The following is a 15,820-nucleotide window of genomic DNA, read 5'->3' on the forward strand; positions in this document are numbered from 1 at the left end:
ACTTTGTAAAAACTAGAACTAGCAAAAAATCTGATTTTATTTTTATTTAATTCTAATTTTGTGTAGTGGGTACTTAAGCCAAATTTTGTAACACCCCATACTCGACTTGATCACAGAATCAATGCATCAGGATGTCACATTCGTTGCCGAAGCAACTATTGAAAATTTCAGATTAATTTATCTTATTATTTAATTAATATAGATCATTAACTAATTTTAGTAATAATTGAATTTACGATAGAACTAATTATGAGTTAAATGAGCTCATTAAAACTTCCACACTGATCAAAGGCTAAATTGTAAAGTTCATAAAAATTTTTGATTTGTCATCACGACATTAGGGGTTTTCACGTCGTGACATGACAAACTTGTCATCATGACATCGTCTCCATTTCCTTATTTTTATTTATTTATTTTATATCATTACCTGAACCGTATTCAAATATCATAACTACCATTTCATTTTACATATCATTCACTTACACCTATTTCTAATCTCAAGTCCTCATAAAAACATGATATTCAATTAAATATAACAAAGTTTATAAAATTAACACAAATATTAAAATTTACAAATAAAACCATTGGAGGACTTACACTTGCAAAATTAGTTTACCCACTTTATGTATATTTCATATTTATTTTTAAATTCGCCAATCAATTTAATTCTTCATAAAATTTTAACAAAGAATTCACATCATTTAACAATTATTCACTTATTATATTATCAATTCGTTTAAACATACTCATATGTATCAATCATTCCATCACCTACAACCATTTCAAAACATTTCAAATTCATCTACTATATATATATTCATAGATTTTCTTCTTCCTCCTTTCCATTCTACATCCTTTATATATATATTTGTTAAAATATTTAGCTTTTAGTATATAACATGCTTATATGTAACATTATCTATAATTCTACTATTTACTTATGTGTTCATATCAAAGTTGTGCACTTAAGTCATAGTCACTAAATTATTTATATCTTGAGTTATAGAATTCTAAATTAAGATCCGCTTGATGTTTTCAAACTAGACTCAAATATATTTTTACCATAAAAAATTCAGAATTTATAATTTAACCAATAAGTATATTAAAATCTTCAAATTTTTCCCTGTTCTGCTGTTTGCTAGCTTCAACCTTTCTTTACTAAAAATTAATTATCTCTTAGTATGGGGTTTAGGTGATGTTTCTGTTTGTTTCTCTCGAAAATAGACCCATTAATATATAAATTTACACCCCTAATTATTTTTTTTACAATTTTTGATGATTTTCCAAAGTCAGAATAGGGGATCCTGAAATCAATCTGACATTGTCTCACAAAAATTCATATATATCATAATATGAAATTCTTTTGCTTACACCGTTTCTTCTATGTAAAAATAGATCCAATAGGATTTAATTTCATAATTTAATTAACCTCTAATTCAATTTATACAATTTTTGGTAAATTTTCAAAGTCAAACTACTACTACTGTCCAAAATTGTTTTAGTGCAAAATGTTGATAATCAAGTTTATAACACCATCCTTTCCTTTCTCTACAATATTTTCCATCACTTCCTCTTATTTCCCTTCACTAACATATCAAGAACATAAAACCTTATATAAGAAAACTCTACTTTAACATCATTTTCATGCTTTTTCAATAATATCAAACTTAAAAGTTTATTGAAATCTTGATGTTCTTACCTTGTCCTATTGATTTCAATCTTTAACTTGATTTTCTCTCTCCTCCAACTTCTATTTTCTTGAATCCAAGGTGATTTTCTTGTTCTCCATAGTCTCCTTATCACTTTTCACTCTTGGTGATTATGAAAGTTTCTTGAAATTATTGGTGAAAATGTTGGATTTTTAGTGGAAGGACCAAATTGTAAAAACAACAAAATTTTCTTCCTCTCTTCCCCTCACTCACGTTGGAAAGATGGGAGGATTCTCTCTCCCTTTTTTTTTTCATCTTCCTCTCCTTTTATACTAGCTATTTATAATAAAATATTAGTAAAATATCTCATTAAAATATTAATAAAGTAATATTTATCTAATTAAATAATTATAAAATATCATCAAAATATCTCCAACATCATCATTGCCCTCTAGAGTTCTCTCTCTTTCTAATTGACCATTTTGCCCTTTATGATCTTTTAAAATTCCATCATTGAATCATCACTTAATTTGGTAAAATTACGATTTAGTCCTTCATAATTCTTCACCTATTTAATTTGGTCCCTGCATGCTAATTCCATATCATAGTAAATCAGATTATTTTCATTTTTGGTCCTTCAATTTTTTTTATTTTTACACTTTGATCCCCTAAATTTTGAATATTTACACTTGAGTCAAAAACTTTTCACATATTTACGATTTAGTCTTTACTTTAAATCAATATACTAAAACCTACTTCTTAATTATTATTATTATTTTATACTATTCAATATTCTCTTTTATTATCTTTATATAATTTTCTCATTTTATCGAGAAATCAATTATACATTATGTCATGCTTCTTGATTCAACTCTCTTTTGATATCTTGCAACTTTCATTTTCTTTGATCTTATACCTTATTTCACTAAAATTTTATCTCATATTGTTTACGGCCAAGAGGGTTTTGAGGATGTTACAAATTTAGTAAACCATTTATACATAAATAAGACATTTGTGGTAGCTTGAAAACACACTTGAATTTGTTTGAACAATTAAATTAAATTAAACCATTTTTTTTCCTTTCAATTTATGCGTTTAGATACTGCCATTTCATTTCCATTTGCTTGTTTCTTTGCAAATTAGTTTAATTGTTTTTCAAATCTCTTTCATTTCTAACTTTCACCATTTTTCATTCAAATCCACTCCATAACCAACCAAAACATGATTAATTTCATGCTTCATTAAATTCTAACTTAGCTTTAGGCCGGTATTCTTTCCGATCAAGAATTGTGAGATACGAATTCGTACTAAAAATTCCAATCAGTATTCATTATTTTTCTTAAATATTGGGATTGGCAAATTTATCCCTTAAAGTTAACTCGATTTCAAATCAAAAAGCGCGTTAGGTTGGAGTCGTGTTTGCGGACAGTTGGGGAAATGAGTCGATCGTGTTGTATTTGGATCTCTGAGAACAAATCAAAGGTGATAGTGATCAGGTTTAAACATCCCGAGCGGTTGAGGCCGTTAATCCAAGTTGAGTTCTTCAAAGCGCAAGACTACCAGAATCTTGAATAGATAAGGGTTGGTTTGCAGGTCATATCAGGACCAACTATAAGAGGAAGAATTGACGGTTAGGACGTTCTTAGCCTCTATAACCAGCTTATTGTTTGGGGGAGAAGACTAATTTTTGAGGATCGATTCAGAGATCGAAATTCACCGAGTCTAGAGTTAAGGCTTACTTTTTCTGTTATCAAAACTCAAATTCATTTTCTAATTTAATTTTACTTTTGATCTCTTTAATTGTTTATTTCTACTCTCTTAATTATTTAATTTCTAGACATTCTCAACTCCCCTAATTTATTTAATTTATTTTTCAGTAGGTCCTTTTCGAGTCATAGGCACGACTATTGCCACGATTTTTGGCTCGATCGAAATTTTATTCACAAGAAAAACACAGAAGTTAATCATAATATCCAATCCCTGTGGACTTGACCTTATTACTCTTTACTATTGTTTAGAGTTATTTCATTATAGGAATTATTTTTGACAATTTCGACACCCATCAAATTTTGCCGTTGTTGTTAGGGATTGAAGATATTTTTCTAATTTTTGTTTGTTTTCCTTATGATCAAATTAGAATCAGGAACTTTAGAGTTTGAACCAAAAATTGAGAAATTGGCCTGACAATTGTGAAAAGAAGCCATTCGACATGGTAAACAGCTAAATCCCGGATTCGAAACCATATCTTACACCAAGGACATTTTCTCGTTCGACGAACTAGACAAGATGGTCGAGCAAACTATACGCTAACTCGCAATAGCACATGATGAACAACAACCTTTATGTATAACCTATCCGGTGGGAAGAACGTCGTTCGAGTTGAAGTCGGGTTTGATTCATTTACTACCCACCTTTCGTGGATTACAGAACGAAAATTCATACATCCATTTCAAAAAATTTCATATGGTGTGCACAAGCATGAAGCCTCAAGGAGTAACCGAAGACCAAATTAAACTTTGTGTTTTTCCTTTCTCATTAGCCGATTCTGCTAGAAAATGACTATTTTATTTACCTCTAGGATCTGTTAATACATGGTTTGACATGTCTCGTTTATTTCTTAATAGGTTCTTTCCTGCAGCTCGAGCAGTCGAACTAAGGAGGGACATTGTAGAAATCTGTTAGAATGAGACTGAGTCGCTCTACAATTATTAAGAGCAGTATAAAAAGTAGTGTGCAAGTTGCTCACACCATGGACTGACTGAACAATCACTCTTGCGGTATTTCTATGAGGGGTTGCTCTCGATGGAAATGAAAATGATAGATGCTGCAAGTGGAGGGGTACTTGTTAATATGACTTCTCAAAGAGCACAAGAGTTGATTTCAACAATAGCTACTAACTCTCAACAATTCTGACCGGCCACAGAACCCACGAGACGGGTTTACAGGTTAATTTTAAAAAGACAAAATTGATAAGCTGACTAACGTTTTTCAAAAATTACTTACAGATAAAACGAGCCCAGCACGGTTGTATGGAATTTGCGCTAAGCTAAACCACCCGATAGACTTATGTCCAATTTTACATGAGGATTCGATAGAATAAGCAAATGATGTTGGGAACTTTCTAGGACCTCCCTAAAGACGATATGACCCCTACTCAAACTCATATAATGTGGGTTGGAAAGATCACCCAAATCTAAGTTATGGGTCGAATCCTCAGTTCAATCAACCTTACCAACAAAAGTTTCTTCCAAATCAACAATTATCACCCCCAAAGTTATCTTTGGAAGCCATAGTGGAAAGGCTAGCCAATAGTACTGAGAAGTTTCAGCTAAAAATTGACATGTATTTGCAGGAGTTAGATAAGCAAGTGAGCATGCTTGCACTTACTGTTAGTCGTTTGGAGTCTAAATGTAAGCTGCCATACTAAATTGAGCTTAATCCTCGACACAATGTAAGTGCTATGACGCTAAAGAGTGGGAAGGTTTTGAAACCTATACCTGGCCCGAGTCGTGCCCACGATGCTAATCAAAAAGAGAAGAAACTTGACACAAAGGCTCCAATGGAGTCAGTACTACAAAAATCATTTGCAGTACCACCTCCGTTTCCTAGAAGACTTGTCCAATGTAAGAAGGAGAGAGAAGAGAAAGATATCCTCGATACCTTTTGAAAGGTAGAAATCAACATACATCTTCTTGATGTAATTAAGCAAATTCCACGAGTAAAAGGAAGCTCTTGAACAATGAAAGTTGAGTGTCGGAGAAAATATCTTTCCCGTTTTACAAAGGAAAATACCACTTAAATGTAATAATCAATGTATGTTTTCCATATATTGCAAAATAGGTAGTATTGGTATTAAAAAAGCCATGTGTGACTTAGGCGCATCAATTAATGTTATGCCTTTGTCAATTTATAAACTACTTAATGTGAGTCCTTTGAAAGAAACAAGTGTAATTATTTAGCTTGCAGATAGATTTGTAGTGCATCCGAAAGGATTGCTGGAGGATGTTCTTGTTAAGGTAAACGAACTGATATTTCCTGCAGACTTCTACATTATCAACATGAAAGATTACAACTCGGCCAATTCGTCTGACATACTTCTTGGGAGACCATTATTGAGTATCATGCAAACGAAAATTGATGTTTGGAGTGGAACACTCACCATGGAATTTGACGATGATGTGGTTAGGTTTAATGTTTATGAAGATATAGGACATTCCAGTGATAAATTACAATTCGTGCATTGTAGGAATGTAGATCTTGATGTTAAGCAAAAGAAACTATCGATGATAAACAAACCAATTCATGAAGCTGTCATTCACATGAAAGCCTTGAAATTAGAGCTCAAATCGTTTCCAAAATGTATAAAGATTTCGACAGAAGAAAATGCAAACTTGAATGGAGAAGCTCAAAGACGCCTCAATCCACTAATGATAGGGGAATCCGGGAAGGGCTTCAAGGACAATGGGCAAAGGTCGAAACCTTTCTAAAAGAACATCCAAGTGCACGAGATGTAAAAATTAATTCTCAATGAGCCAAACGGATAACATTTAAGGTCGTCGAGCTAACAACGTTAAACAAAAGTGCTTTTTGACAAGCAACCCAAATTTATTTTTAATTTATTTAATTTTTAAATTTCAATTTAATTTGGATTAAAAATAAAATGAATAATAACCAGATTATTATTTAATCAGGTTAATTTGTTATTTTCAAGGATGTAATGAAGGTTGTAGATTTTCTGAAAATCGGATATCGATGGTGGTGTGGGCACGGTGTTAAGTGCTGACATTTATTTCCCTACAAATGAAACCTAACATCCCTAACCCAAAAAAAACCCCAATGCCGACAACATTGTTAGAAACACATGGGGAGTATTCTTAACCTTTTTCTTTGCTTGTTGTTTGAGTTACCATACTTTATTGCATATAAAACATGCTTGAGGAAAAGAATAGATTAAGTGGGAGGGATTGAAATGGTAAGTATGCATGGTTGATTGGCTTTTGCTGCATGTTTCTTTTTTGCATTTGTTCAATCTTATGCTGGACTTATTCGATACTTTGTTTGACATTGAGTCTCTAATCTCATTACTTAGTTAAATTGGACAATTGGGTAATTTTTGAATTAAAGTGTTCAAATATCTAAATTAATCTACATGTGTAATTTAAAGTTGATATATGTAATTAGATTTTCCATGAAAGTTGATTGTTTGAAAAAAAATATTATATTTACTTGTAAATAAATAAATAAATAAAATGTAAAAAAAAGACCGTTTGAACAAAGTAACCGGAATATGGTGCTTTGGTTGTCATCCTAGTTCGCGAAAAAAGGTGTAACAGCCCTAAACCCTTATCTATCTCCGAAACAGGGTTATGGAGTATTACCAGTCATTTCAATTCAAATATAAACATTACGCAATTAAATAACATACATTTCAGTAAATTAATCAATCTAATGACCTAACCTATTTATTTATATAAATACTTTTACCATAATATCCAAATTAATTCAAAACCACCATTTGAACCAAATATACGATTATACTAATTTCAACCAAAATATACCATTTAATACTTATAACCCAAATATATTTATATAAGTACCAATATTAACTTATACTTTATTTTCAGACATTATCCAAAATGACAAGTATAACATCCTAGGTACATGTTGTTTACCAAAAAGAAATGTACATCACCACTTTGAGTTCGGGATCGGCTCTGGATGTTGATTCAACGATCTGAATTTACTAACCTTACGCTGAGTATAAACTCAGTGGTATTTCTATAATCCGAATATGTATTAAGCAAAAATTTATATTGTTTATATATATATATATTAACACAAACATAATCATTCAAACAATTAATCAATTTCTTATACATATCATTCATAACACTTTCAATTATCATCTCTTTTATATCAATCTCATAATTGCTATTCAATAACTTTTCATAATAAGATACTCAATTCAATTTCAATATTAATATCCTTTTCATGAATCGATGTTTCATGCTATTTCATGCATTTCAATTGCATATTTCATTTCATTGTTCATTCCAATCCATATTCAATATCATTCAATACATTTCAATAACAATCAATTGTTCAATACAGTTGTACACCCCTATTAACATGACTCAGACTCGGATGGATACGCGGATCCAACCAAAACACACCAGTACGACACTCAATGCCTCATCGGCCATGCCGAAGTGAATCGGTACCTAGTACCTCATCGGATTTAATCCGGAGCAATAATATGACACATAGTGCTCATCGAAATTATCCGAAGCAATATTACGACACATATAGTGCCTTATCGACTCGAGGTCGAAGTATCCCTGAACACTTCCAATCCTATGGCATGCCAACTATATCCGACTCAGCCCGATACAGTTAATAGGGTATTCAATTCATTTCTCAATCCACAGTAATTATACATTTCAATATTAATTTCACAATAGTCACAAATCATCATAATCTCAATTCAATATCAATATAATAACAAATAATACTCAATTCAATTCCATTTTATTCATTCAACACCACAATTATCCAATATTCAAATATCATATTAATCACAAATTCACATACATTCAATTCAATATCAAAACACTAATACTTACCTTAATATCTTTTATACACATATAATCAAAATTCAACAATTAATAATTAAATTCGGATTATAGAAATACAAACCGTATTTTTTAAAGTCACTCGTCGTTGACTTTCTCTTTCCCCTGTTTAGTCGATGTCTCCAGTTCAACGTTAGCTATGGAAATTTAAAACAATTAAAATTTATCAATACAACACAATTCACATCAATTATTTCAATTTCTATTCAACTTTTGAATATATTCTAATTTAATCCCTAACTAAAACTAATTTAATTTTCTTTACAATTTATTCTCTATTTTTCATTCAACTACCACTTAAAATCAATTTCAACTCTCTAATTTCACCATAAATCCCTAATTTTGAATTTCTTTCAATTTAGTCCCTACTACATAAAACTTATGATTTGTTTTACAATTCGATCATTTTCTCAATTCTAACTTGAAATTCTATCAATTTAACCCCTAATTCTTCAATTATTTCAACATGAACATTATCTAAAAATCAACTAACTTTCAAAATTTCAACATAAATCAAGTAGTATTTTGTTCTAGGATTCCAAAAACATCAAAATTACAAGAAAATGGACTAAATTGACTTACCAATCAAGCTTTGAACCTTGAAATCCCTATTTCCCCTTTTTTTTCTTTCTTTTCTATCTTCTCCCCTATTTTTCGTTTGGCTATTCTATTTCTTTTCTAACTTTGTTTCTTTATTTCTTTATTTAATTTGTGTTTTATTATATTATATTATATTATATTAACTTAATAATTATTTCTTAAATTATAAGTAAATACATGTATTTTATTTTTACCACACACTTGGCACCTGTGGCTTAATTGCTAATTTAATCCCTCATCTTTTTTTATTCTACAATTAAACTTTCACACTTTAGTTAATTTAATCATTACACTAAATTAACCTTAATTTAAGCTAATTTGCCTAGCCAAAACCTAATTAACTTTGTAAATATTTATTACGAGAATAATGACCCGAAAATGCACTTTTCCAATAACCGTAAATTTTAGGTCGTTACATTTCTCCCCCTTAATAAATTTCATCCTCGAAATTTACTTGAAAAGAGGTGGGGGTACTGAGATCTTATAGTTTCTTCCGGTTCCCAAGTCGCTTCTTCAACACTATAACTTCGCCATAACACTTTCACTAATGGAACCCATTTATTACGTAACTCTTTTACTTCTCGAGCTAATATCTTAACTGGTTCTTCTTCATACGATAAATCAAGTTGAATTTCTATATCCTCTGTCGAAATAACATGAGAAGGATCCGATCTATATCTTCTAAGCATAGAAGCATGAAAAACACCATGAATCTTTTGCAATTCTGGAGGCAAAGCCAAACGATAGGCAACTGACCCAACTCTTTCTATAACCTCATACGGCCCAATAAAACGAGGACTCAATTTTCCCTTTCGACCAAATCTTAATATTTTCTTTCAAGGCGAAACTTTAAGAAATACTTTATCTCTAACTGAGTACTCAATATCTCGAAGCTTCTTGACAGTGTCTTCAGTTTCTTGAATCAACTCCGGCCCAATCATTTTTCTTTCACTCCATTCCATCCAACATGCAGGTGATCGACATCTCCGACCATATAAGGCTTCATACGGAGCCATCTGAATACTTGATTAGAAACTAATATTATACACAAATTCAACTAATGGTAAGTAATGCTCCCAACATGATTCAAAGTCAATGACACAAACTCGAAGCATATCTTCTAAAATCTGAATAACCAATTTAGATTGCCCGTCAGTCTGTGGATGAAAAGCTGTAATAAAGCTAAGTCGAGTTCCAAGAGATTCATGCAACTGCCTCCAAAATCTCAATGTGAACAGTGGATCCCGATCAGGGATTATCGATACAGGAATACCATGCAATCTCACAATTTCTCGAATATAAACTTCAGCAAGTTTCTGAAGTGGGCAATCAGTCCTGACTGCTATAAAATGAGCTGACTTTGCAAGCCGATCAACAATCACCCAAATAGTATTTTTCTTACCTGCTGAAAATGGCAATCCCGTTACAAAATCCATCGTAATACAATCCCATTTCCACTCAGTAATGTTAATAAGCTGAAGTAGTCCAGTAGGAACCTGATGCTCTACTTTTATTCGCTGGCAAGTCAAACATTTAGCTACATATTCAACTATATCCCTTTTCATACTTGACCACTAGTAAGATTCCCGTAGATTACAGTACATTTTCGTTCCTCCCGGATGCATTGCAAAAGGACTATCATGTGCTTCTCGAAGTATCAACTCTTTCAATTCTGAAACAGCTGGAATACAAATCCGATTACAAAATCTCAAGCAATTATGATCATCAATACTGAAATTCACTGCCATGCTATTCTGAACCATTTCTCTTATCTTCATCAACTTGCTATCTTCTAGTTGTGCTGACGAGATCTGATCAAACATCGCTGGTTTAACTCTCAATTCAGCCAATAGACTTCCATCATCACTGATACTGAGTTGTGCAAACATTGCTCGTACTTCAATTGCTGCTTTTTAGCTTAATGCATCAGCTACCACATTAGCCTTACCCGGGTGATAGTCAATGACACAGTCATAATCTTTTAGGAGTTCTATCCACCGACGTTGTCTCAAATTTAATTTATTCTGTGACAAAAGATATTTGAGACTTTTATGATCTGTATAAATGTAACATTTTCACCATACAGATAATGTCTCTATATTTTCAATGCAAAAATCACAGCAGCAAGCTCCTGATCATGTCGGATAATTACGTTCATGCGGTTTCAATTGGCGAGAAGCATAAGCTATCACTTTTACATTTTGCATCAAGACACATCTAAAACCGTTCAATGAAGCGTCACTATAAATGATAAAATCTTTTCCTGACTCTGGTAATGTTAAAACTAGTGCCTTAGTCAACATTTGCTTCAATTTCTCAAAACTTTCTTGACACTGATCATCCCAAACGAACGGAACATTCTTTTGCAACAACTTTGTCATTGGTAGAGCTATCTTAGAAAAACCATTCACAAATCTTAGGTAGTAACCAGCCAAACCCAGAAAACTATGTACATCAGACACATTTCTCAGTGCTTTCCACTGAACAATGGTTTCAATCTTCTTCGGATCAACTCTAATTCCATCTACCGAAACAACATGTCCCAGAAATACCACATCTGATAACCAAAATTCACATTTGCTAAGCTTCTCGTATAACTGTTTCTCTCGTAATATTTGCAAAACAATTCTGAGATGCTGCTCATGTTCAGATTCAGACTTCGAATAAACTAGAATATCATCAATGAAAACCACTACAAACTGATCTAGGTACGGTTGAAAAATACGGTTCATGAGATCCATAAAAGTAGTCGGAGCATTTGTTAATTCGAAAGGCATAACTAAGAATTCATAATGGTCATACCTTGTACGAAATGCTGTCTTTGGTACATCACTTTTTTTCACCTTTAACTGGCAATATCCCGATCTCAAATAAATCTTTGAAAGCACAAAAGCTCATTTCAACTGGTCAAATAAATCATCAATACGAGGTAACGGATATTTATTCTTGATTGGCAACTTCTTTAGTCGTCAATAATCAATACATAATTGCATTGAACCGTTTTTCTTCTTGACAAATAGTACTGGAGCTCCCCAAGGTGAAGTACTCGGACGAATAAATCCTAGATCCAATAAGTCTTGCAACTGCACTTTCAATTCTTTTAACTCATTAGGTGACATGCAGTATGGAGGTATTGATATCGGAGCTGTAATAGGGTACACTTCAATTCCAAATTCAACCTCCTGATCTGGTGGTAATTCCAGTAATTCTTCAAGAAAAACATCAAGAAATTCACAAACAGTTCTGATTTTACAAATTGACTTATAATAGAATCTGAATTGATAACATAAGCCAGAAAAGCTACACAACCCTGATGAAGAAGTTTATTAGCCTGAATTGTTGAAATAATACAAGCTAATCCACTAGTCCAAATACCCTTCACCTCAATCTTGTCACCACTTTCACTCTAAGCAGTGAATTTCTTTTTACAATAGTCTAAAATCACTCTATGCTCAAATAGTCAATCCATTCCTAAGATTATATCAAAGTCACCAAATGGCATTATTAACAAATCAACAGAGAAACTTTTATCATGTATCATTAATAGGCATCTCTTACACACTTGATTCACTAACACAATTTGCCCCAATAGACTAGACACTGCTATAGATACTTTAGACATTTCAGTTTTTAAATTTCCCGATTCAACCAGTTTTGTATTAACATATGAGTGTGATGATCCCGGACCTGTTAAAACATAAATAGGTTTTGAATACAATAAAAATATACCTGTTACCATATCATTTGCATTCCCTTTTTCACGAGTCCGTACCACATATGCTCATGTTGGTATTCTAGCTTCTGATTGTTGAGTAGTAATATCACTTCCCCTTCTAGTACCTCCTCTAATAACTGATCCACCTTGGCTTGATTCTCGACCTTTGGAAGCAGATTCGGATCTCTGTGATGTAACTGGTACAACATTTTTATTCTTCGAACAGTCCTTTACAAAATGCTCAGTAAGCCCACAACGGAAACAACCCCAATCAATTTCCAGCACTCACCCCGATGTCTATTTCCACAGTGTTCACATTTTGGAAGTTGTGTATTCCGATATGGGCTTCAAATACTACCAGTAGAAACTATCATCTGCCTTCCACGATTTTTATCACTTTTTTCTGTCCTAAAACTCGGTTTCCAGCTGCCACATACTTCTTTAGATCTTTTAGGTTGCAAAGTTGAACTAGTAGTTCCAGTACTTTTCCCAAGTAAGCGAGTAATTTCAGGCTTTTTATTTAAACCCAATACTTGTTCAACCATTTTTGGCTCTCTCGACTAGATCTGCAAATTCTGTAATTTTAAGAAACACCAATTGCACTCGTAGTTCATCACGTAAACCTCTTAAAAATCTCTTAACTATCGGCTTCAGTTGGCACATATTCTACAACATATCTGCTGAGTCTTGAAAATTTTCATTCAAATTCCACTTCTGACATTTCACCTTGTTTAAGCATCAGGAACTCCTGTTTTCTGTCTTCAATGTATAGCTCACCCACATATTTCTTCTGAAATTCTTTTTGAAAGAAATCCCAGTTTACTTATTCTTCTAGCACATGCCGGGTTACCGATTCCCACCATACATAAGCTTCCTTTTGTAACAAAGAAACAACACACATTAACCTTTCCCGTGGAGTGCATTCAAGTTGTTTCAAAATCCTTTTTGTTGATTCTATCCAATTTTCAGCAGTGGAGGGATCAACCCCTTTCAAACCCTGAAATTCAATGGCACTATACTTATGTAGTTCTTTAATTGGTGCTTGATGAGTAGTAGGAGCAGATGTTGTTGCAGTGGCAGTTTCTACTACTCGTTGGAGAGCATTAGCTATCACTCTAAGTAATTCAGAATTATCTCTTTCTCCTACATTACCTCTTCTGACATTAGGCGGTTGATTTCCTATTGGATTTACACTCGGTGTTATTGACTCAGTTTCATCTAATTCCCGAGATTCATCATCCACACTATACATTTCTTGATCAGTATCATCTATGTACTCATCCAACATTTTTACTATAAAACAGAAACAAACAAATATCAGCATCCAATCCCGACTCAATTTCGACTCAATTATGGATGTACCTCTAGACTCAATTCCGAGCCCAATTTAGTCCGAGAATCGGCTAAACCTGAATAACTCTAATACCACTAAATTTAACAGCCCCAAACCCTTATCCGTCGCTGGAACAGGGTTATGAAGTATTACCAGTCATTTCAGTTCAAATATAGACATTACGCAATTAAATTACATACATTTCATAAATTAATCAATCTAATGACCTAACCTATTTATTTATATAAATACTTTTACCATAATATCCAAATTAATTCAAAAACCACCATTTGAACCAAATATAAGATTATACTAATTTCAACTAAAATATACCATTTAATAGCTATAACCCAAACATATTTATATAAGTACCAATATTAACTTATACTTCATTTACAAACATTATCCAAAATGACAAGTATAACATCTTAGGTACATATTGTTTACCAAAAAGAAATGTACATCACCACTTTGAGTTCGAGGTCGGCTCTAGGTGCTGATTCAACAATATGAATTTACCTAACCTTACGCTGAGTATAAACTCAGTGGTATTTCTATAATCCGAATACGTATTAAGCAAAAAAATTATATTGTTTATATATATATATTAACACAAACATAGTCATTCAAACAATTAATCAATTTCTTATACATATCATTCATAACACTTTCAATTATCATCTTTTTTATATCAATCTCATAATTGCTATTCAATAACTTTTCATAATAAGATACTCAATTCAATTTCAATATCAATATCCTTTTCATGAATCGATGTTTCATGCTAATTCATGCATTTCAATTGCATATTTCATTTCATTGTTCATTCCAATCCATATTCAATATCATTCAATACATTTCAATAGCAATCAATTGTTCAATACAATTGTACACCCTTATTAACATGACTCAGACTCGGATGGATACGCGGATCCAACCAAAACACACGAGTACGACACTCAATGCCTCATCGGCCATGCCAAAGTGAATTGGTACCTAGTACTTCATCGGATCTAATTCAGAGCAATAATACGACACATAATGTCTCATCGAAATTATCCGAAGCAATATTACGACACATATAGTGCCTCATCGACTCGAGGTCGAAGTATCCCTGAACAGTTCCAATCCTATGGCATGCCAACTATATCTAACTCAGCCCGATATAGTTAATAGGGTATTCAATTCATTTCTCAATCCATAGTAATTATACATTTCAATATTAATTTCACAACAGTCACAAATCATCATAATCTCAATTCCATATCAATATAATAACAAATAATACTCAATTCAATTCCATTTTATTCATTCAGCACCACAATTATCCAATATTCAAATATCATATTAATTACAAATTCACATACATTCAATTCAATATTAAAACACTAATACTTACCTTAATATCTTTTCATACACATATAATCAAAATTCAACGATTAATAATTAAATTCGGAATATAGAAATACAAATCGTATTTTTCTGAGTCACTTGTCGTTGACTTTCTCTTTCCCCTTTTTAGCCGATGTCTCCGGTTCAACGTTAGCTATGGAAATTTAAAACAATTAAAATTTATCAATACAACACAATTCACATCAATTATTTCAATTTCTATTCAACTTTTGAATAAATTCTAATTTAATCCCTAACTAAAACTAATTTAATTTTCTTTACAATTTATTCTCTATTTTCATTCAACTACCACTTAAAATCAATTTCAACTCTCTAATTTCACCATAAATCCCTAATTTTTAATTTCTTTCAATTTAGTCCCTACTACATAAAACTTATTATTTGTTTTACAATTCAATCCTTTTCTCAATTCTAACTTGAAATTCTATCAATTTAACCCATAATTCTTCAATTATTTCAACATGAACATTATCTAAAA

The 15,820-nt window shown here is 32.1% G+C and overlaps 1 protein-coding gene across 1 annotated transcript; it reads right to left on the reverse strand.

Moving 5' to 3' along the window:
- Window positions 1–10,455: 10,455 nt before the first annotated feature.
- LOC108471461 (uncharacterized) lies at window positions 10,456–13,884 on the reverse strand. The gene is made up of 6 exons (XM_017773075.1): window positions 13,447–13,884; window positions 12,722–12,824; window positions 11,905–12,089; window positions 11,457–11,730; window positions 11,034–11,405; window positions 10,456–10,787 (listed from the first exon to the last, which is right to left on the reverse strand). Exons 1-6 carry the CDS (start codon window positions 13,882–13,884, stop codon window positions 10,456–10,458), a joined length of 1,704 nt encoding a protein of 567 aa, XP_017628564.1.
- Between the last annotated feature and the right edge of the window lie 1,936 nt (window positions 13,885–15,820).

Source organism: Gossypium arboreum, chromosome 11 (assembly GCF_025698485.1).
Source record: "Gossypium arboreum isolate Shixiya-1 chromosome 11, ASM2569848v2, whole genome shotgun sequence".
NCBI lineage: Eukaryota > Viridiplantae > Streptophyta > Magnoliopsida > Malvales > Malvaceae > Gossypium > Gossypium arboreum.

Excerpts from the sequence above, each read along its gene's own strand:
- LOC108471461 (XM_017773075.1), bottom strand. The coding sequence starts at position 13,884 with ATGTTGGATGAGTACATAGATGATACTGATCAAGAAATGTATAGTGTG. Across the intron at positions 11,731-11,904 it reads CTTCACCTTGGGGAGCTCCA|TTAAAGGTGAAAAAAAGTGA; the intron begins GTACTATTTGTC and ends GGATATTGCCAG. Across the intron at positions 10,788-11,033 it reads CCAATTGAAACCGCATGAAC|CAATTGAAGTACGAGCAATG; the intron begins GTAATTATCCGA and ends GCTAAAAAGCAG.